The sequence below is a fragment of the Perca flavescens genome, chromosome 18, assembly GCF_004354835.1.
Source record: "Perca flavescens isolate YP-PL-M2 chromosome 18, PFLA_1.0, whole genome shotgun sequence".
NCBI lineage: Eukaryota > Metazoa > Chordata > Actinopteri > Perciformes > Percidae > Perca > Perca flavescens.
Genome location: NC_041348.1, coordinates 5,993,193 through 6,017,186, shown reverse-complemented (window position 1 = coordinate 6,017,186; position 23,994 = coordinate 5,993,193). Strand labels below are relative to the sequence as shown.

The window sequence follows — 23,994 nt, the reverse complement described above, 5'->3', positions numbered from 1 at the left end:
ATAGCTTATTTCTTAAATGTATAAAAAAGATAATGTGCGATGTCAGAGGTTCGCATGATGTGGCGATGAACCAACACTGAATTATCAGAGAATCTGCAGCTCCCTTTGCTTTATAGAGATTTATATAGGCTCCGCTCATTTCTTGGTCACACTTTCTCTTTGACTGGCTTTGGCTTCAGACGTCAATAATTAGACAATAACTTTGAATGCATATTCACAGTGAGAGATACGTTCACGTTGGATACTGGACTGAGCGCTGATGTGGGGGCCTGGTTGGATACATAGTCTACAGTCCATCAACAAATACTGTCGTAGTAGTGCTACAAAGAGAGAATGTTAGTTCAGGGATGGAAACGTGAAAATATAGCCTGCACTTATGGTAACAATCAGCCGCCTATGTTCTTTTTCTACCTGTAATAGTCTATATTCCTGTACTGTGTGGGACAAATCCGTTTAATCACATCAGATTTAAATCAAGAATTACATCCCGGTCTGGTGTCTGCATATGGGCTGTAAGGGACGTGTGAAGTAGCAACCTGTTATTTGACTTAGTTTACAGCAGTTTTCTTCTAATGAGTACACAAATGATACAGTATATAAGAAAGTGAAACTTAGATAAAGGCCAAATAAATGTTTTGTCTTCTGAGCTCTCAGGGTTTTGTCTGACTAAGGCTATGCCCGATATGGTATTACATTCTTATAATAACAGCCTGCTGTCTAATTAAGCTATATGCCCAGGTTGGTAAAAGTTGTGTCTACAATTTGGTAGCATGTAACACATTTGAGATCTGATAGCATTGTATTTGATTTCAAATTAGACCTTATAAAATGGTGTCTAATAATATAGTATCAGGATCTCCTATTTGGTTTCAAATTTGATAAAATAGTGTCTAACAGCCTAAATTCTGGGTCTACCTGGGCCTATTATGCAGTTTCTAATTTAGGTGTATGTGTCTAAATAGGTTATATCCTAGCCTACATGTTTGTTTGTTGTCTGATAAAGAACATATTAGTTTTTTTTCTAATTTGATACAACCATAGAAATAAAATGGATATAAGCTACGACTTCTTAGCAAAACATGAGCGGAGCTGCAGATTCTCTGATGTTGTCTCTGACATCGCACTTTATCTTTTCATACATTTAGGAAATATTGATTATAGAAAAGATTATGCATGTGCCCATTGAGCAGTATACCAGCATTCCCAGCTCAAAGTAAAACTCAATGAGCTGATTCATAGTGCAATGCCACACACTGGGCAGCTGAGTGGAAATAGACCCATGTCTCGGCAGGGGCACATCTGCAGGGGGGCAAGCGGGGGTGGATGAGTCCCCACTGTTGAGCCTTGTCCCCCATAGCTGCCCCCTAACTTTGGTGTTCCAAAAACTGTACTTGTAAAAACAAACTGCCACTATCTCTTTAACATTGAAACCAACAATACATTTATAATCTTTTTTTTTTTTTAAGATCAATTTTTTATTGTTTTTATATTTATAAACATTCAGAACAGACAAACACAATTGAACAAGAACAACAACCCTCTCCCACCCCCCACCCTCTGTGGTCTCGAAGAAAGAAAAACAAACAAATAAACAAAACACGAAAACAGAAATCACACAATCACATCACACAATCTAGTCGCTCTCCTCTAATTCTTGAGATGCTGAGGTCATTAGTACTGATACTTGTGCTGCTGCATTTTTCTATAGGTCTATAGTTGAAGATTTGGCTTTCTTAATCCTTGCTGTAGAGAGCTCAAGCATAATTAAAGCTGCAAGCAGCGATGGACGGGCCCTCGCGCCTCGGGGCGCATCGGGGTTACCGTGCATTTGTGCAGCACTCAGACGCCACAAATTGTCACCAATGAAAAGGCATCTCCCCGCTGAGTTCAATGAAACCTCACACAAGACTCTGCATCATACATTTCATTAGCTGTGAAAGGGGGCATGGCTAAAGCATAGGGGGCGGGTCAAACCATCACCAATTAAAAAGGAAGTCTCGGCTGAGTTCATTGATACCTCACATAAGATTACCTGAAACGGTTCAAATGTTATGAAAGGCGGCGTGGCTTAAGCATAGGGGGTGGGCCAAACCAGGACCAATGAATAACGAAGTCTCTGCTGAGTTCGTTGATACGTCACATAAGACTCTAACTTAAACGGGTCAAAAGTTATGAAAGGGGGCGTGGCTTAAGCATAGGGGGCGGGCCAAACCATGACCAATGAATAAGGAAGTCTCTGCTGAGCTACATAAGGCATCACCCAGAGCGAGAGGTGTCATTGTGAGCAACGCTAGTCCAGACTTTATCAATGCGCTTTGTGAAATAGCTTTGAACGTCTTAAGAGGCCACATACCACTGTCTAATATTCAGTACAAGCTGTTAAAGAAGAAGAAGAAAGTTATTAGACTAATAGCTGATAAAAAAGACAATCAATCAAACAGGCGGGTTTCTACTGCCTCTACTGGGGGCCGCTATCCCATTCCTAGCAAGTCTTATCAACAGGAATTGAGATGGAACACACGCAGAAAATGTTTTTGGTTCCACAAAATCAATTAGCGGCATTACAGCATCCTCAAACATCGGACTCCTCAAATGTATCTCTGCGACAGTCTGTACAAAGTGAATTAGACCGAGCCATGAGTGATATATTGAAACAGCCTGACATTGATGTATATGAAAAAGCTAAAAGATATTCAAGTATTCTACAGAGGTACCTAGTCATGATAAAACAGGGTGAACGCGAGAAAAGTGTGATTACATCATCAATGCTTGAAGTTGATTCAAAGGATGATTCAAAAGATGAAGAAAAAAATATGTTAAAGACAGAAGTGTTGAAACATATGCCTATAAGAAACAAAAGAAATGCGGAATACATATTGGCTTCATTATCCCACCACAATGACCAGTTAGGGGAAATAGTTGTTGAAAATAAGAATGTGCCAGGCAGTCATCTGTATGATCTGCTGAAAAGTGTCACAACCCATAATAATGTTCCAGACCACTCTAGACCAAAAAGGTGGAACATATTTTTAAAAACGTTAGCTAGCTTAAATGTGCCACTATCCGTAATCCCAAACACGATGGTACACCGTTCTATTGAGGCTTTTAAAACGGTTGCATCATCTGAAACTAATACACAAACGCCTATGACTACTTCACGATCCCCTCGCACTCCTAGAGCAATAAGAATGGCCCCTGTATTTACACATGGTACGCCATCTGATTTACGAGCAACTAGTACTCCTAGAACCTTTAGTTAATACTAAACCACCCGTTGCTAAGACTCGTTGGGCTAGTTTTTAATCTTTTATATTATTTTCTATTATTACACTACTTTATATTTTACTTTTTTAAACATTTGTATTATTATTTTCTATTACACTATCCATCCATCATCCATCCATCCATCCATCTTCGTCCGCTTATCCGGTGTCGGGTCGCGGGGGGAGCAGCTCCAGCAGGGGACCCCAAACTTCCCTTTCCCGAGCAACATTAACCAGCTCCGACTGGGGGATCCCGAGGCGTTCCCAGGCCAGGTTGGAGATATAATCCCTCCACCTAGTCCTGGGTCTTCCCCGAGGCCTCCTCCCAGCTGGACGTGCCTGGAACACCTCCCTAGGGAGGCGCCCAGGGGGCATCCTTACCAGATGCCCGAACCACCTCAACTGGCTCCTTTCGACGCAAAGGAGCAGCGGCTCTACTCCGAGCTCCTCACGGATGACTGAGCTTCTCACCCTATCTCTAAGGGAGACGCCAGCCACCCTCCTGAGGAAACCCATTTCGGCCGCTTGTACCCTGGATCTCGTTCTTTCGGTCATGACCCAGCCTTCATGACCATAGGTGAGGGTAGGAACAAAAACTGACCGGTAGATCGAGAGCTTTGCCTTCTGGCTCAGCTCTCTTTTTCGTCCACAACGGTGCGATAGATTGAATGCAATACCGCACCCGCTGCGCCGATTCTCCGACCAATCTCCCGCTCCATTGTCCCCTCACTCGCGAACACAACCCCAAGGTACTTGAACTCCTTCACTTGGGGTAAGGACTCATTCCCTACCTGGAGAAGGCATTCCATCGGTTTCCTGCTGAGAACCATGGCCTCAGATTTAGAGGTGCTGATCCTCATCCCAACCGCTTCACACTCGGTTGCGAACCGATCCAGTGAGTGCTGAAGGTCGCAGGCCGATGATGCCATCAGGACCACATCATCTGCAAAGAGCAGCGATGAGATCCCCAGCCCACCAAACTGCAACCCCTCCCCACCCCGACTACGCTTGGTGACAAAAGCGCAGCCCTGGCGGAGGCCAACCCTCACCTGAAACGAGTCCGACTTACTACCGAGAACCCGGACACAGCTCTCACTTTGGTCATACAGAGATTGGATGGCTCTGAGTAGAGACCCCCTCACCCCATACTCCCGCAGCACCTCCCACAGTATCTCCCGGGGGACCCGGTCATACGCCTTCTCCAAATCTACAAAACACATGTAGCATACTCCCAGGCTCCCTCCAGGATCCTTGCGAGAGTGAAGAGCTGGTCCGTTGTTCCACGACCAGGACGGAATCCGCATTGTTCCTCCTCAACCCGAGGTTCGACTATCGGCCGAACCCTCCTTTCCAGCACCTTGGAGTAGACTTTACCAGGGAGGCTGAGAAGTGTGATACCCCTATAATTGGCACACCCCTCTGGTCCCCCTTTTTTTAAAGGGGAACCACCACCCCAGTCTGCCACTCCTTTGGCACCGTCCCAGACTTCCACGCAATGTTGAAAAGGCGTGTCAACCAGGACAGCCCCTCCACACCCAGAGCCTTGAGCATTTCTGGACGGATCTCATCAATCCCGGGGCTTTGCCACTGTGTAGTTGTTTGACTACATCAGTGACTTCCGCCTGGGAAATCGACGACAATCCCCCATTATCCTCCAGCTCTGCCTCTAAGATAGAGGGCGTATTAGTCGGATTCAGGAGTTCCTCAAAGTGCTCCTTCCACCGCCCCCTATTACCTCCTCAGTTGAGGTCAACAGTGTCCAATCCTTACTGTACACAGCTTGGATGGTTCCCCTTCCCCCCTGAGGTGGCGAACAGTTTTCCAGAAGCACTTTGGTGCTGACCGAAAGTCCTTCTCCATGTCTTCTCCAAACTTCTCCCACACCCGCTGCTTTGCCTCTTTCACGGCAGAGGCTGCAGCCCTTCGGGCCCTTCGGTACCCTGCAACTGCCTCCGAGTCCTCCGGGATAACATATCCCGGAAAGACTCCTTCTTCAGTCGGACGGCGTCCCTGACCACCGTGTCCACCACGGTGTTTGTGGGTTACCGCCCCTTGAGGCACCTAAGACCCTAAGACCACAGCTCCTCGCCGCAGCTTCAGCAATGGAAACTTTGAACATTGTCCACTCGGGTTCAATGCCCCCAGCCTCCACAGGGATGCACGAAGAGCTCCGCCCGGAGGTGTGAGTTGAAAGTCTGTTGGACAGGGCCTCCTCCAGACGTTCCCAATTTACCCCGCACTACACGTTTGGGCTTACCAGGTCTGTCCAGAGTCTTGCCCCCACCCTCTGACCCAACTCACCACCAGATGGTGATCAGTTGACAGCTCTGCCCCTCTCTTCACCCGAGTGTCCAAAACATACGGCCTCAGATCAGATGAAACGATTATAAAATCGATCATTGACCTTCGGCCTAGGGTGCTCTGGTACCAGGTACACTTATGAGCATCCCTATGTTCGAACATGGTGTTTGTTATAGACAATCCATGACTAGCACAGAAGTCCAACAACAAACAACCACTCTGGTTTAGATCAGGGAGGCCGTTCCTCCCAATCACGCCTCTCAGGTGTCTCCATCATTGCCCACGTGTGCGTTGAAGTCCCCCAGCAGAACAATGGAGTCCCCCACTGGAGCCCCATGCAGGACTCCAGTCAAGGTCTCCAAGAAGGCCGAATACTCCGAACTCCTGTTTGGTGCATATGCACAAACAACAGTCAGAGTTTTCCCCCACAACCCGCAGGCGTGGGGAGGCGACCCTCTCGTCCACCGGGTAACCTCCAACACAGCGGCGCTCAGCCGGGGCTTGTGAGTATCCCCACACCCGCCCGGCGCCTCATACCCTGGGCAACTCCGGAGAAGAAAAGAGTCCAACCCCTATCCAGGAGTATGGTTCCAGAACCAAGACTGTGCGTGAGGTAAGCCCCACCAGATCTAACCAGTAGCGCCCCACCTCCCGCACCAGTTCCGGCTCCTTCCCCACAGAGAGGTGACGTTCCACGTCCCCAGAGCCAGCATCTGCCGCCCGGGTCTGGTCCGTCGAGGCCCCTGACCTTCACTGCCACCCATGTGGCATTGCACCCGACCCCAACGGTTCCTCCCACAGGTGGTGGGCCCATGGGATGGAGAGGGAGTTGCCACGTAGCTTGTTCGGGCTGTGCCCGCCGGGCTCCGTGGCAAACCCGGCCACCAGGCGCTTCGCCGACGAGCCCGCCGCCTGGGCCTGGCTCCAGACGGGGCCCCGGGCTTCCTCCGGGCAGGGTCACTCCATCTCTGCTTAGCTTTTTCATTGGGGTTTTTGAACCATTCTTTGTCTGGCCCCTCACCTGAGACCACTTTGCCTTGGGAGACCCTACCAGGAGCACAAAGCTCCAGACAACACAGCCCTCAGGTTCACAGAGACACACAAACCTCTCCACCACGATAAGGTGATGGTTCATTACACTAATTTTTTATATTTTACTTTTTTTTTTAAACCTATTTTTATTATTTTTTCTATTGAGGTGTGTTTTCTATTTGAGGTGTGTTTTCTTTATTCAACTATGTGAAAAGTCAGTGTTGTGACATTAAATGAATGTGTTTTACATAAATTTTCAATTTTTTATTATTATATTTCTATTCAGGTGTTTTCTTTATTCAACTATGTGAAAATGCTGTGTTGTATGTAAACATTCATTTTATATTTTCTTTTTTATTAATATTTTTTCTATTGAGGGGGGTACTTTCTTCAAGCATATGAAAATGCGGTGTTCTATGTATGAATGTTTTACATTAATTTTATCTGTTGAATGCATTTTTTCTGTATAATTTGTTTTAAAAAACTAAAAAAGGAATAAAAACAATTAAGACATTGTAAGACCAGTATATTCCACATGCTTTATTTTTGAAAAAACATCATTACACAATTTTTTTTTTACCGTGACACACATCTGGATGTATTCTGCTAACAAAATGGCTGACCATTGTATCGTTGCATACAAGATTAGTACCATACATGTTCAATACTTTTGTATAAGGAATCTTTTTCTGAATATGACATAAAAAGAAAACGCAGTGCTGTCCACATGTTGTAGAATAATTATTTTGCACTTGGTTTGCTGAATGGTACATCTCCACACAGTTTTTTAAGAGGAAATTGCTAATTTCCTGATGAAAAAAGGTAGGTGGATGTCCAAAGCTATCAAAGAATAACCCATGCATGTTCTCTGTAATGTAAATACCTAGCCCGTGTTCACCAGGCATATTACTGGGTTGTGTATTTACAACTACCATAGCAGGTAATTTACAAACGACGGTTTTTGGGAGATGATCACATGACATTACTCCTAAGAAATTTGTGTCTCTATTCATTCTTTTTCTGAGGATGCTAGTGAGTTCTATTGTATTCATCTTTAGTAGTGATCCAATAGGACTTGCCTTCGGTTAGATATTTCGATTACAGAATCAAAAACGGAATAGCAGATAAGGGACACAGTCTTAGGAAGGGGATTTCTGAACCGAACTTCCAAGCGAACGTTACCGTTCTTAATCAGTGAAACGTTTCCTGACCCCCCACCGGTTCCAAATTAAAACAAAATAGAGTATAACAAGCCCCAAAATCATCTCGTGTTATGGCTAGTGACATGTCTTTTAAATGGCGTCCTGTTGATTCAATCAGTTGATAATATTCCCGTACATATTGCCCTCTTTGAAAAAGGGGCTGAAAAGGACGGGCTGGGTGAGGCTGTCCATCTGTATAAAGGCTAATAAATTCTGTATTATAGTTTCCAAAATTAAAGGGGTTACGGGCATACGATCCTGTGTATGCTTCATTATCTACGAAAGCTATGACTACAAATTTAGGAATCTGTCCTATGAACAAGTTTTCTTGGTTGCAAACACGTGTGCCTGTAGGTATTGAGAAGGTTTTTAGAGCTACTCTGTCAATAGCATATTTTGCATTAGTATGCTGCAGAGCACGACTATGAGCAAGTCTAACAGTTGGTTATTTTCTTGACAAATAGACTAGAAGACATTATTTTCACAGCGAATTGGACATTTCCAGGGGTCATTAGTACAAAGTCATCTTTGGAACGGATGAATTTCAGAGACATGTCCACACCATTTAGCAACAATTTTTCTTGAAAAAACAAATCTGCGTGTACTGGTGCTATTAATTCCACAATATGGCTTTCGGATGTGTATTCACCCCTTTGTGTCAACCCCAAATTAATGTGATAGAGGTCTCATCCATTTTGCCCGCTGTGTCCTTACAAAATTGCCCTGTGCTAAATTGCGTAGCCAATGTGTCCTTTCCATAATTCAGAAGACATTCTATAAGGGCTCAATAAGGATACGTATTTGAAGGCTGTGTGATAAGTCTATCACCCAACATTATATCTACTTGTGAAAAAAGACTGCATCCAGGATCGTTTATAAAACCTACATCAGCTGCGTTAGCCAACAATGTGCCATCAGGGTTTGTAATCCTTACACGTGTATACAAGTATGAATCGCTAAGGTCTAGATAATCCTCTCCGCTAGCCAAAATGAAAAATTCAATAGGGCCGCCATCCGTTAGAGCTGACATTGGGGGGATTTCTACAAATGTTGATTTTTCGATAGATGTTTGTGTGTACGGTACTGTAAACAGGTCCAATTCTGTCTTCACACACTCTTCGGACTGATTATGAATAAACGCCATGATTGATTCTGTAAAATTAAAATGTCTTTTGTCAGGGCCAGAGAGCGTCGGTTCGGAGCTCTGGGCCTACTGACAGATGCCTTCTTTTTGACGATCCTTCGTTTTTTGGTGGTATTTTTATGGTTTTTGTTCACAATCCGGCTACGCCCACATCCTGGCGGGCTTCTTTTTAATGCTTTGCGTCTGTACACCATGAGCCCATTGCCCTGTTGTCTGGATGCCACGGCATTCCTGACATTAGTCACAACATCGCCAATAAAACCACTTGCTGCTGTTTTCAGATGGGGTTTGGCTATATTAAACCCCTTTTTTAAAAGTGGAACAGCCATTCGAAATAAATTTCTGAATATCCCCCCTAATCCATGCCCATATTGTGTGCTGGAGCCTATGAATCCCGGCAACTCTCCACCAGCTTGATTCATGTAATAGTGCATATATCTTCCATCATCGCTTCCATGTACGCTTTCCTCATCATTTTAATGCTGTTTCACAGGTCTAAAATGTAGTTTGACAATTACTTTTCCGTATGAGAAAGGGATGTGTTGGTTCTGATCGTCTCGTAGTTCTATCTGAATATCAGTAATAGTCGAGCGTGACAACAATGTGTAGTGAGGACTGTCGTAACTTAGAGAGGTCATACGTTTGCTCTCATCAGAGATATTTATACAACGGAGTAGGGGTACATGACTATCACCGACTAGCTGGTAGTCCACAATGTCACTATAAATAAATATATTATAATGACCCCCATGAATGTCGGCAGGGTGTGGAGCTGCACATTTTAAATGAGGGCCAATGTGAATTTCGAACCATTTTCGGCCAGACGCCCCCTAAACACAATATTCCAGCCGTCTCCTCCCGTGAAAAGAATCTTATTAGTGATAGGGTTGTGGCTCATAGTTATGTGGGCTAGGGCTGTGTTAGCAGCACATTTCATATTATATTCTTTAACAATGCTGTCGATCGTATTATAAGAACCAACTGTTAGCCTTAGCTTGTTGAACATTTTCGTTTTCGTGTCGATGAAATCAATCTTGGCATCGTTCTCAGTGAAACTATTCCAGACCCTGGGATATTGAATTTCCATAAGACCAACTTCATACGGCGATTGTAATATGATCGGTTTAGCCAGTTTTGTTCTGAATCGCCAAATCTTATTATTTGGATAAACTAATTGTGAAGCATTACTAACATGCCTCTGTGTAACAAAAAATCCGTTCTTATTCATAGCTCCAACACCTTTCACTAACAAACCACAATGACAAATATTACAAGACTGTCCCAGCTCTTTTATCTTACATCAAACATGTCTTTTTCAGAGATCCATGAATTGAATTTCTCCGGCCATCCTAACCATTTCACAAGTACAAGCTTTTTACGTCCTGTTTTCTTTCAAGCCAGCATTTTCTCAATTTTAAACACTTTGTTTTTGTCTACAATTACAGCCTGTAACTCTGCTTCGTAAAAGGTACCTGTCACCGGCTCCCCACTATTGTCTTTCAGTATATAAACAGGAGGAGTTCTACCTATACGTTTTGATATTGTAAAAAACTCATCTGTAAAAGTCTGTTTGTAACCTTTACGAAACATGCCTCTGTGCTTTGATATCCTAACGGTGTCCCCCATCTGAAATTTAAACAGCACTGTTCCATGTGGTTTCAGTTTGTACAGAGTGTTAAAGACAGTTTTCTTGTTGTCTTTACATACGGAGGACGGAGCCATTTTTATTGACCTATGGTATGCAGAGTTGTAAGCAGCAACCATATCTTGTACTACCTCAATATATCGGCGTGAGTTAACAGCCGTTAAATATCTCCACATTCTGGTTTTGAAAGTCCTATTGAAACGTTCAACAACACTTGCTTTTGTTTCATTTGATGTGGAAAAATTGTGAATTTTATATTGTGTCATAAATTTTAAAAAAACCTTATTATAAAATTCTTTTCCAGCGTCTGTTTGAAGCTTCTGGGGTATGCGTCCTTGTTCCAATATTTCCTTAAAGGCACTTGTCACAATAGGACCGATTTGTTTTTAAGACATATTACCAAGGCATTTTTAGAAAACACATCAATACATGTCAATAAATATTGCCTCACCCCCATGTAAACCATGACGACAGCGATACCTACGTCATCGCATCCGCAAGATGCGTGCGCAGTTTCGACGACGAAATGCGCTCCCAGATTTGGCCACTAGATGGCGCTCGCGGGGTGCCGAAGTTCGATCGCTACGTCATTACGCTCGCGGTATGCGCGCGCAGCTTCGACGATTAGATGCACTACCATATTACGCCGCTAGATGGCGATCGCGAGTACCGACGTTCGGCCGCAATGTCATCACGCACGCTCATATCATCAGATTACATGGCAAGAATGCGCGTGCGTGTGATGACGTCACACATGCACGCGCAAACTCGCCAGGTTATTACTACTGCCGAGGTTAAAGTTTGTAAAATGGTAGGTCCTAGTTTGTCAAAATATTGTAGCAGAAGTTCCGATGGAATTCCGTCCAACCCCGGTGTTTTCCCTTTCTTAGATTTTTTCTCTAACGTTATAGGCTGACCCAGTTGTTCTGCCTCCTCTGGGTCAAGAAGAGGCAGGTTTAGCTCTTTCAGGAACTTTTGGCACTGTGTCCGATCCGGATTGCAGGATCGGACACTCGTGCATTATGAATTTAGCTCTCCTTTGCAAATCATTTAGCTCTGCTTGATTTGTATGTGTAGAGTATGTGTAGATTTAAAAAGAAAAAACACCTTTAAAGACTGTTCTAACGATTTACAACGTTCTTCCAACCCCGCAATCCTTGCCTCTCTCTTTTTCTTGAAATTGAAATTGATCTCTAATAAATCCTTTAGTGGCTTGCCAAATGTATGCCGGGTCTGAAACTGAGTCAGAATTGATTGATATAAACTCTGCCAGCTTGGCTCTAAACTCTGTATGAAAAGCTGTGTTTTGGAGAAGGGAATTGTTAAATTGCCATCTCCTAGATCTTTCTCCTAACATATCACAACGGAATGTGGTTATCAGTGCATTGTGATCAGACAGAATTGCAGGTTCTATTGCTATCATGTGGAACATTGCCTTAAGCTCACTGGAGCACAAAATATAATCAATGCAGGAGTGGGTGAGGTGACGTGTGGAAAAGAAGGTGTAATCCTTGCTAGTAGGATTGTGCATCCTTCATATGTCTGTAAAATGGTGGGATTCCACAACTGCTTTAAACATGTCCGATATGCGTTTTTGGGCTTTTGTGTGATTGACCCCTGATCTATCCTGATTTAAGTACCCTACTGGATTTTGCTGACTCTAAGCTGACATATCACAGCAATAAGGCTGCACAAATTAAACCAGGTTACATCTTTACTTCAAACTGGGAAAACAAATAAAACATGAATGGGATTAAGTAGGCTAGTGTAAACATAACTGTTGTGTGCATCATGTGATAAATCTTTTCTGATTTGTTATTTGTTATAGGCTAGGCCTACTTATTAGTTACAGGGCCGTACACTGTAATGTTATTACAGTTAACCAGAGCTTTTCACATCTTGATTTTTACAGGCCAGAATAGCTAGAGAGATTAGCTGGAGCCTAAAAGTGAAAAGGTAAGCTAAAAGTGGGGATATTGCCAGTTTTTTGCAAAGACAATTCAGAGAAGTGCACAGGATGAAGAGACTGGAGGGAAATGAAGGAGAAGACAGTAAACTGGAGAGACCAGGAGGGTCAGAGCAGGAGAAGGCCACAGAAGGAGATGGAGAAATTGATGAAGGAGAAGAGGAAAAAGAATAATTGACTGTGAGGGATGAAGAGGAGGCTGCCGATTCAGAGAGAGGGACAGAAGCAGGGAGTGATCAGGAGTAGGCAGATCAAGATGACAGGGAGGAAGAGGGTAGGCCTGCAATTCCCCCTGGACCACATGGTATGTTTTTATTCTTCCATATAAACTGCTGTACAGTAGCATAACATGTCATATCACTCAGTAAAATGACATGTTTTCAGTTTTTGGCTATTTCTATTCTGTTGTATATGTTATAGGGTTAGATATGTACATACAGTATATAAATAGATTATTTTATGATGTTTTACAGTTTCTTTTGTTTGACCTTCTGTTTGATCATAATTGCTGATAAAATATTCTATTCTATTCTATTTTCTATTCTATTTGTCTTACTTTATCAGTAATTATGATCAAACAAAAGGTCAAACAAATGATAGAATCACGTTACACAGTTTTACAGTTTTTCCTCTTTAGCCACACAAGCCATTTACATAATGGGTTTCCGTGTACCGTCTTCCAATGCTACCCTGCCAAGACCTTTTGCCACCCCTTTGCCACCCCATGTAAAATTTTCTAGAGCCGCCACTGTGTCTCGGTAATGGAAAAAGAAAAGTATTGCGAGGTAATGCAAAACTTATTGCGAAGGAATGCAAAAGTAGTCCCCTCAAAAATTCTCGCCATGACCCTTCCAGGGCTTTGTAAGATATCAAGTGTGGTACACTAGCTAGAATCTGAAGTTTAAGCACAAATAAATGCTGCAGCTTTCCCCAGCTTCTGCGTGAAGTGACGGGGTTAGCTCCAGGGAGACTCCAGCCCTGTCTACCCCTTTGTTGTCTGACCACGATCAGGCCACAGCAGGAAAAGCTAACACTAAGCTTCTGTAAGCTATTTTGTGGTAAACATATGTCTAGGGCTTTTACTGTAAAGTACGTAAGAACGGAAAGATTGTATCTGGTAAACGCTGCCTTTGTCAATATGATTGTTTGATGTCTTTATTTGCGGGGTGAAAGCTCAGAAAAATCAACATTGTTGAAAATAAAATTACGTTGCTTTATCGCCGTGTAATATTCATGTTCTGTGTGTAAGTTGTCAGCAGTTCGAAAAAATATATGATGTGCAAATTTATCAGCCTTTTTATTATTGTTTATTATTGTTATTGCTTTGCATTTATTGCTGTGCATCTATTCTCTCTCTCTCTCTCTCTCTCTCTCTATGTCTTGGTTGGGCAGATGGCTGCCCACCCTAGAGTCTAGGTTCTGCTCAAGGTAAATTATACATATATAAAATATAAATAAATAAAAAAATAAAATTGAATGTTCTACTGCACCTGCCATTCATGCAGCCATTACCCTCCCTGTGTGCTCACCCATGATGCTGGCCTTGCCAAGGTTGGTGATAGACTCTCCATAGTGGCGTCTGGCTTGGGGCGGGGAAGTGCCGGGGCTTGGGATGCTCTCTGAGTCTGAGACAGATGTTGTTTCCTTTGGGGGGTTGAGCAGTGTGGGCCGGATCCGAGCGTACTGTGTTGGGCTGGTGGTGTTGTACCTGCATATCACATCCACATCAACCTCAGGTCCTTTTGTCTTCAGCTGTAATTTCATTAAACTAGGCATACTGTAGCTTTAGTGAAAGTTGGGTGACATAATAACAAACAGACTGAAACATGAGTAATTAATAATGTTTTAAGCGTGTTATACCATTGTTCTTATTGTAAATTATTGAGAGCAACAAAATAATTTTACAAATAACAGATTAACAAAAAGATAGACAAAAATGGTGGATAATATGAAACAATTCATTAGATCACAGTATCCACTGCTTTAAAATATTCACAGGAGAGTCTTACCAGTGGATTTGAACAGGTGCAATGTTACTGTAGTGCTTTAAGATAAGAGGCTCCAATCTGTATGCCTGAAACAAACAAACTAATATGAATAATTGAGCAGTCTCTCAACAATACTTCTACACATTTTATTTGAACGCAATTGCCAGTTTGTCTAGTTTTCATCAAATAGCAACACCACAGATTTATAAAAGTATCCATTGAAAGGCATGTTTCTGTCTGTTAGCCATTCCACTATACTCATTACTTCCTAAACATTTGGCAACAGGCAATAATGGACAGATAATAGATAATAAAAGAGGGTGATGATTGCAATCTAAGCAGAATAGTGACACACTCAGTTGTGGGAGCTGTAGCTCACCACAGGGTCTGTGGGATGAAAGATGTTGAAGAGGCGTTTGCAGATAGATGTGGGGAGGATGTGATCCTGCACACCATTATTTCCAGGCCGGATTCCTCGCAACGCCAAAAAAACAGCAAGAGGAGAGCCCATGCAGAAAAAATTTTCTACCTGCAATATAGAGAACAGGCTAAATTCGAACATGAGAGAATAAGAGACACTAACCTTGAAAGGTCTTCAGCCCAAACCTGCTCCTACATAGCTTAAAAAGTCTAACCACAGTTGCAACAGCTTTAGCAGCATTGCTCCCTGTTAAGCTGCAAGGTGGCGTCTTTCTGTTGCGCCCCATACACGAAAGCCGCCTACAAATAATCCGCGGTAAAACCGTAAGGCAATGCGTTTAAAGCTCAAATTATTTCAACTTAACAGGTTAACAGTGTTATAAAACTGTATTTCATACTATGATGGTTATACTTGGCAATTAATCCACGCTTCACATGCGTGCAGAACCGTGGGGGTGGGTCCATTACACCACTACTGTATATTCAACATTACTGATTTATTGATCAACAGAAAATAGGTTTGTATTCATAACACAATAGTATCATTGTACAAATTAGCTGCAAGTATCACTGTACACCAACAGTAGGCTAATAGCAGTTACCTATGTGGGCTAAGTCACTGGATATAATTCTTCAGGGGTTTGTCTGGATTCAGTGAGAAATGAAAAACTTAAATATTTTTATGCTGCGCATAGAGCCTACATCACAAAGAAAACTAATAATGGACTAATAAATATGATAACAAAAAACAAACCAAATTCTCTTTCCGATCCCAAATACTTGTGTACATAGCCTGTATTGTGTATTGTCCTAGTATACTTTTTCTACTCAAACAAATGAAATCACTTTTTAATGTCTCCTCGTATCCCTTTAATTAAAGAAAAACACATTATTTGATCAACTTTCATTGCGCCCCTAAAGTTTTTTATGTGCTCTTTAATTTTTTACGGTAAAATAAAGTTAGTGTCAACTCTTATAGTAGTAACCATACACATGCTGAACAGGAAATGGCTGGCAGTGGCCGGTGACAAACAGTGACAGATAAAGCAGTCAAACATTTGTCAACTTTACCTTGAATTTCAAGGCTGGCACTGAACAAGATGAGGTCTGCAGACGCTGGAATTGATCCTCCAAGTCCCTCAACCTGGGATGATGGATAGTATATACACAATAAAATAACTCCAATTCAAGTGGTATGCTTGTTGGGCAGTCTGTCACTGAAAGGGTAAAACCTTATCCAAGGGCATATGCAAGTGTAAACTCAAATAAAACTTAATTTAATCAAATGATACCTAATTTTCCAAAAGACAAATGTATTTGGTCAGTGCTGCAACCAACTACTGCAATTTGTGTGACCATAGGTAGTGAAATTCTTACATATGTGGGTGCAAAGTAGTAAAGAGGCTGAATACATTATTTTTATGAAGAACACATAATCAGTAGATAGAGTCTGAACAAGCATAATGATCTCATGAGCTTCTCTCATCCCCTCTCAGCAGACTGATGAAATGGGGGAATAAGGCTGAGGTCTCTGGGAGAGATGAAAACAGGATCACCTCTTGAAGCACTTTGAACAACAAATACACAACCCCATGACATACCACCCCAGGTTTCTGCAAAAAACTGATTACATTCAGTGACGTGAACAACATTATTTGCCAAACCATTAATCTGAGTTCATAAACTCTTTTTAAAGTGGTGGTTTGGAGTAATTTCACCCTAGGGTCCTTTGCACCATGACCTCAAGCCAAACACCCCCCAAGAAGCTTTTTTCACCTGGGTCGAACGTTGGACGAGTTAGCGTTATCAGCTGAATAGCTTAGTGCATTACCTTATTTAATCATTAAATTAATAAATATTTTGAGTTATTTACATACACTTCTGGTGTACTTACAAACTTTACAATCCATCGTTTTATGAGTGCATAACCTATTTGTACTAGTGTAGAAGTTTGGTATCATTTCGGGCATTATTAGTGGGGTAATGTACTCTCGGATCCATTAGAGCCTGCACTAAGCTATTCAGGTGATAACGCTAACTCGTCGAATGTTGGACCCAGGTGAAAAAAGCTTCATGGGGGGTGTTTGGCTCGAGGTCATGGTGCAAAGGACCCTAGGGTGAAATTACTCCGAACCATCACTTTAATCAAATTAACAGTGGTGTTCCAGTGCCATGTCAAGTTGTAGAGAAAAGCAAAAGGGGTAAAAAAAAACAAACATACACAGGGCTCCAGACTAACTTTTTGCCTTGGTTGCACTGGTGCGCCTAACTTTTTTATTTAGAATGGGTCTTGTAACGCAACATTGAACCATATCGATATAAACAACATTGCTTCGTTCGTTGAGAGGCAGCGGATGCGAGGATGTTTTCAATATTAACATATAACGAATAATTTTAAAGGTACAGGAAACTGGATGCAAAACACCACTACAGTGTAGGAGGATGCTTTGTTGTTGCAATTTTGATAAGCTCAGAACGAAATGAGGGTTTTTTCCTAATCAATTTTGAATTAGCAACAATTCTGCAGTACTGAAGAAGCCTACAGCTCTACGGACGGTTAAAGTGAAGCGGAGTAAATGTATTTGCGGCAGAGTGAATTCACCATGAGGTTGTTGGATTCCTCAGTTGTCTTTACATTGTGCTACAGCACACAATTATACCAATTTTATTTGCATCTATTCTACCTACAGCTTTACCATTCTACGGTATATTTTTTAGTTGTTATTTGGTGTTTTCTGTAACTTTAAATTAATTACATCACATATATATATACATTTACCTATTATATAGGTATGGAGGAAACATAATTATAAAGTTTCCTGTACCTCTACATTTAGTCCTACTCCAGACCACTCCAAGTATGTTAAAAATACTCTGACCGTTATGAGTAATATTTTGTTTTGCATGGCTTTCCTAGCACATCTACTGTTTCTCCCTCATAGTATGGAATGCCATATTATTCAAAATTAAATAAATACATACATAAATACTGTAAATAAATATGCCTATGAAATACATATCCTAAAATAAATAAATGATGCAATAAATATTTAAATATAAATATAAAAATGAGTCAATATAGTTCGCAAAAAATAAACAGGTTTTATATTTAAAGAATTGTGTTTTTCAAATAACTAATCTTATTTACTTCAGGGAACTTTTATTTCATAAGTACACATTTATTTATTTCAAGGGACTTTTATTTCATACATCCACATTTATTTATTTCCCTTCCTTATATTCAAATTAAGGGGTAGTGGTTATCTCACAGTCTCAGATTAAAGAAATTAAGTCCCCTGAGTAATTTGAAAACCATCCTTAAAAATGATTTATTGAACTATATAGACTCATTTATATATTTACATTTACATAAATATGTATTGCCTTATTCAATTATTTAATAAAATGCAATTCCATATCATTGAGAACTTTTGGATCTGGCCTTACTCAGCACCACTGCTCGTGCTAAATTGAGACTAATTTGGTGCTAAATTGAGACTGGTGCGCTCAACAAACAACACAGGACTTTCACCAAGGAGATTATGGTTAATGTCCCGTTGTTGTCCTCACCCACAAGCTTTTCCTAACTTTAACTAAGTGGTTTTACCCTGCATGTTGAGAAATAACGCCAAATCGGTTCTGACCCAGAGCGTCAAAAAGTGACGAAAAGGGGGGTCCCAACCCAGGCCGTCATGGGAGTGAGTGTTGTATAATCTCTCCTTTGTTCTTGCAATATTTGTTTGTTCTCTGCTTAAGCAATACAAACATGGACAAGTAGTGGAATCTTCTGTACCTTCACCTTTAGGTAAATTTTACACCAAAACAGAAGTGGAATTGACTTCCTCACCTGCTTCAGAAAAATAACCTGTGCAGTACCTGAGGCGTGTGAGTCTTAGCTGCTCCTGAAGGTAGTGCTCCTCGTCACTTGACCAGCAGACCATTGTTTCCTCAGGGTCTGGCGATTCTTGATGGTGAAAGCGCAAAGGGTCCCAGCCCGTCATGATGTCATAAGTGATGACGCAGCCCAGTGAGTGTGATACTATGGACACCTTCCCATTTTTCTCAAAGTCTGGATTTCGTGAGCAGAAGAGTGAGTACAGACGATTCAGCTCCAGAGTCAAACCCCTGGTTATCTACATACACACAAAGACACATATGGAGAAATAAATGAATAAATGTATGAATAAATATGTACATTACTTTTGTAAATAAAATTAAAAAAAAAGTTTATAATTAAATGGGACATAAATAAATGAATGCGTTAAATCTATATTTACATTTTTGTTCACCTACATTTATTTATGTATTTCTGTTTCAATATGTTAATGATTAGTTAAAGGAGTGATAGAATGCAAAACCGATTTTACTCTGTCATAGTTGAAAAACGACGTTTGGTGGGTAAATAGGATAGCCTCGTGAGACCGTCCTGATCTCGCGAGCTCCAGTTTTCCACTCGCAGATCAGTCTGGCATCTTGAGATAGGGAAAATTTGGAGCCGTTAGCTAAACGACCGGGCCAATCAGCGTTGGTTTTGAGGCGGGTTAGGTGGTGATAGACCACTTTTTTTTTTTTATCCAATCAGCTAACCAGTATTTACAGACAGCGGTCCGGGAATCTGGAATGGTGCCTTTTATTCCTTAATTCTCGTTACACAAACGGCAAATATCCTTTACCGACATTTTGGTTGCTTGCAGGAGCTAACGAGCTATGCTTTGCCTGCAGCAGCAGCTTGTGGTTGTATTTTCATACGCTTCGTGGATCTGATTGGTTGATTTGGCCCGTCTATCACCAACATAGGTGATAGACAGATGGTTTAGCCAATCAGCTAACCAGGATTTTCACCCCTTCCCAAAAGTTCTCCAACGGAAAGTTCCCAGATGGATATGCCGAGCAAATGCGAAGCAATCCATCTGGCGGAGTCAGGTTATAAATAGGACATACATAGAACCTCAAAATCCCATTGACACCTCTTTCCTCTGCAAATCTCACAATTTGGAACTGCTGCTGAAAACGGGCGAATCTCAACAAAGCTAAAAGTTGACGTCAACTTCTCAACTCCTTCTCATTTGGCTCAAGTCTATAGTCTTTGTCACGCCCCAACATTTACATAGGCTACACAACTGACCTGAGGTCAGCTAGTCTTCTGAATCTAGGTCATGCAGATCTCTAAAACTGTATACATTGTTCATCTGCTATTTTACCACTAAATTCACTTCTTAGACTTTTTTTTATGCGAGAAATCATCTATTAAAAGCTCAAATATGGTAACCTGATTCCGCCAGATGGATTGCTTCGCATTTGCTCGGCATATCTATCTGGGAACTTTCCGTTGGAGAACTTTTGGGAAGGGGCGGAAATACTGGTTAGCAGTAACATATCACCTATGTTGGTGATAGACGGGCCAAATCAACCAATCAGATCCACGAAGCGTATGAAAATACAACCACAAGCCCGCCCCTGCTGCTGCAGGCAAAGCATAGCTCGTTAGCTCAGCATGCAAACATGTCGGTAAAGGATATTTGCCGTTTGTGTAACGAGAATTTAGGAATAAAAGGCACCATTTCAGGTTCACGGACCATATTCCAAAAGAAGGATCCAAGAGAAAAAAAGCAATTAGCGGCGGCTACCGCTGTCTGAAAATACTGGTTAGCTGATTGGATAAACCATCTGTCTATCACCACCTAACCCACCTCAAAACCAACGCTGATTGGCCCGGTCGTTTGGCTAACAGCTCCAAATTTTCTCTGCCTCAAGATGCCAGGATCTGCGAGTGGAAAACTGGAGCTCGCGAGATCAGGACGGGGCTACAAATATGGGCCATTTCACGAAAATTGATGGCTAAATGCAAATTTGGTAGGACGAGCTCCACAATCTGCCGGGACAGGCGGTGGCTGCTGGCCGGGTTTGCTGCCTTCTCTGTCGGCCTCTCCCCCTTCACAGACCCACTGAGCTGGAGCTCTGTCAGGATCTCACACACGAGCTGCGCTATGTTGGACTTTTGAAAGAACAAAGTTTGGAGGTTTTTCAAGGATATTGAAAATTAACCACGGTCGTAAATGCAGTGCTCCAGACTGTACAACGGAATAGCCTACTGGCCCAGAGAAAAGTGTTTAGAACGAGTATATCGGACAATGGAGCGGGAGTTGTGGATCTAACGCGCGCTGCAGAGGCACTGGCAGAGGACATTGCAGGGGTTCACTCTCCGAAAATCACTTGGGCCATTTTCAGCCCAACCAATGTTACATACCCTATTAGGAGACCTTAAGGAACAGTGTGAAATACCCTATATAATCATTCTATCACCCTTTTAACGCAACACCAAAGCACTTTTCCTCTTCGGTCCCCCTACAGGTTGAAAGCGGAATTGTCCATTACAGTTTCTTATGTCTCATTCAAAGTACAGATCCGCTTTCCGATCTGGCAAACTTGCATAGTGTGGTTCTAGCCGATAGAGGCCCGCAAAGCGAATGCAGAAGTGCCGTTCACCCTGTTACAAGTTGATGAACCAGTGAAACGATTTTGGAAACACTATTTTAAGGTACAAAATCATTTTTGGTGTTGCTTTAAAGGAGTGTGCTTGATTTCGATCTACTATTTTTGCCTTACAGACAAAGAGTAACAGCAGGTGATATACTCTATCCATAGATAGATCCAACCTATAAGCAATATTACACGAGAAGGTGTGATTTAACGTTGGCATGACAGTAGTACGGATCAACGACAGTTCCAAGATAATCGCTGGATGTCCCTCACTTTCCGCTCTCTTTGTGTTGTTGTTCTTAATATCTGTTTCCTACGGGAAACAACAACCAGAACCTCAGAGCTAGCAAGCTACACACTGACATTTTTTTTAATCTATTCTTTTCTTTTTTATTTCTGTATTTATTTATTTGTTGCTATATTTATTTATAAATTCATTTATTTCCATATTTATTTATTTATGTATTTATTTATACATTTATTTATTGAGACTTGAGTCATATTTTGTCCTCCATTGACACACAACAACAACAACACACGTAAAAGAATTGTGAGGTACGTGCCTCTTTTGCTATTTTTAATTGTGTCAATAATTCAAATACATTTGGTTTTGTTTGATGCTTTATTGATGATTAATCATCTATTTTTTCAAAGTCGGGGAGTACACCATAATGTACTGCTATGCAACCATTTTGGATTAAAACAAAACAGTTTAGCCAGGATTTAGTTGTGCCTGAGGGAAGTTGATTCGGACTCATGGGATAACACTCCCAAACCACCAGCATGTTAACAAAGTGCAGCAACACAGGTGTGAGGATACAGAATGAGGCTATACTTAAGGCTTGATGTGTTACTTAAAGGGAACTGGAAAGCTGTAGTCTAGTATAAGTCTCAGTCTAACCTCATCTCTGTACAGAGGGCTGGTGTAGTACATGATGTCCATGGCGCTGCTGTTCAGCATGTCTCTGAGACCTCGCACCTTGTCTGGGGTGATGGAGTCCACCGTGTCTGCAAGTAGAAAAAGATACAAATACACGTCAGTTTATTTGTATCAGTTTTTTTTAATACTGTTTCATATTCTAGTGAAAAAACAGTGATTCTGATCTGCCATACATTCATATATATAAACACATATTTTCATGTTTTACAACCAGAAGTTAATGTTAATTGTATCTGTCCAATATATCTATATATGATAACTACTGTAAAATGAAATTTAGAATTGACAGTTCATAGTCACAGAAGATGAGTCCCAATGATTTTAGTGACCCTGAGATATCATATCAAGCATCTCTGTTCACAAAGAAACTAATTTAAATAAATAAACCAATTGACCACATCCTTCACACCAACCTATCTCACCTTGAAAACAAAATGAAGCTATGTGAGATTGCTGTTCATTGACTAATATTTAACACCATAGTTCCCTCCAGGCTCGTCACAAAGCTCAAGAACCTGGGATTAAACACCTCACTGTGTATGTGGATCCTTGACTTCCTGATACGCAGATCCCAGGTGGAGAAGATAGCCAGACACTCCTTTTTCACCCTCATCTTTAACATTGGAGCACCCCAGGGCTGTGTTCTGAGTCCTGCTGTACTCCCTGTAAACACATGATTGCGTAGCCACTTCTGAAGGTGAAAAAGGATCCCCCACACCATTACACCACCACCACCAGTGTTGACCAGTGGTAACAAGGCATGACAGATCCATGTTCTCATTCTGTTCACGCCAAATTCTGACTCTACCATCTGAATGTCTCAATAGAAATTGAGACTCATAAGACCAGGCAACATTCTTCCAGTCTTCAACTGTCCATTTTTGGTGAGCTTGTGCTCATTTTCCTATTTTTAGTGGAGATGAGTGGTACCCGGTGGGGTCTTCTGCTGGTTTAGCCCATCTGCCTCAAGGTTGTGCGTGTTGTGGCTTCACAAATGCTTTGCTGCATATCTCAGTTGTAACAAGTGGTTATTTGAGTCAAAGTTGATCTTCTATCAGCTTTCGGCCAATTCTCCTCTGACCTCTAGCATCAACAAGGCATTTTTGCCCCCCCAGGACTGCAGCATACTGGATGTTTTTCCTTTTTCAGACCATTCTTTGTAAACCCTAGAAATGGTTGTGCGTAAAAATCCCAGTAACTGAGCAAATTGTGAAATACTCAGACCAGCCCGTCTGGCACCAACAACCATGCCACACTCAAAGTTGCTTGGATCACCTTTCGTTCCCATTCTGACATTCAGTTTGGAGTTCAGGAGATTGTCTAGACCTGGCATTGAAGCAGCTGCCATGTGATTGGTTGATTAGATTTGAAATTTAACAGGTGTTCCTAATAATCCTTTAGGTGAGTGTAACTAGCAGGAGACAAGTTATAACTGACATAAGTTTGGAGACGTTACCTTATTTAATCATTAAATTAATAAATAGTTTTGTTGTATCTAGGGCTGGGTACCGAACGTCGATACTTTGATGGTATGGAAAAAAATACTCCAATCCTATGAGTATCGAAAAATTCTTTATCTTTCGGTGCCAAAATTCGGTTCCAAAAGCGTCTGA

At 41.7% G+C, this 23,994-nt stretch overlaps 1 protein-coding gene across 1 annotated transcript in view; it reads right to left on the bottom strand.

Moving 5' to 3' along the window:
- The window catches only part of ddhd1b (DDHD domain containing 1b), a 78,206-nt gene that overhangs the window by 29,088 nt on the left and 25,124 nt on the right, over window positions 1-23,994 (bottom strand). Inside the window, exons 6-11 of the mRNA XM_028604885.1 lie at window positions 22,343-22,449; window positions 18,838-19,094; window positions 16,033-16,105; window positions 14,921-15,070; window positions 14,563-14,627; window positions 14,083-14,261 (exon numbers count right to left, since the gene is read on the bottom strand). Coding sequence (XP_028460686.1) covers window positions 14,083-14,261; window positions 14,563-14,627; window positions 14,921-15,070; window positions 16,033-16,105; window positions 18,838-19,094; window positions 22,343-22,449 — 831 coding nt within the window. The remainder of the gene's footprint in view (window positions 1-14,082; window positions 14,262-14,562; window positions 14,628-14,920; window positions 15,071-16,032; window positions 16,106-18,837; window positions 19,095-22,342; window positions 22,450-23,994) is intronic.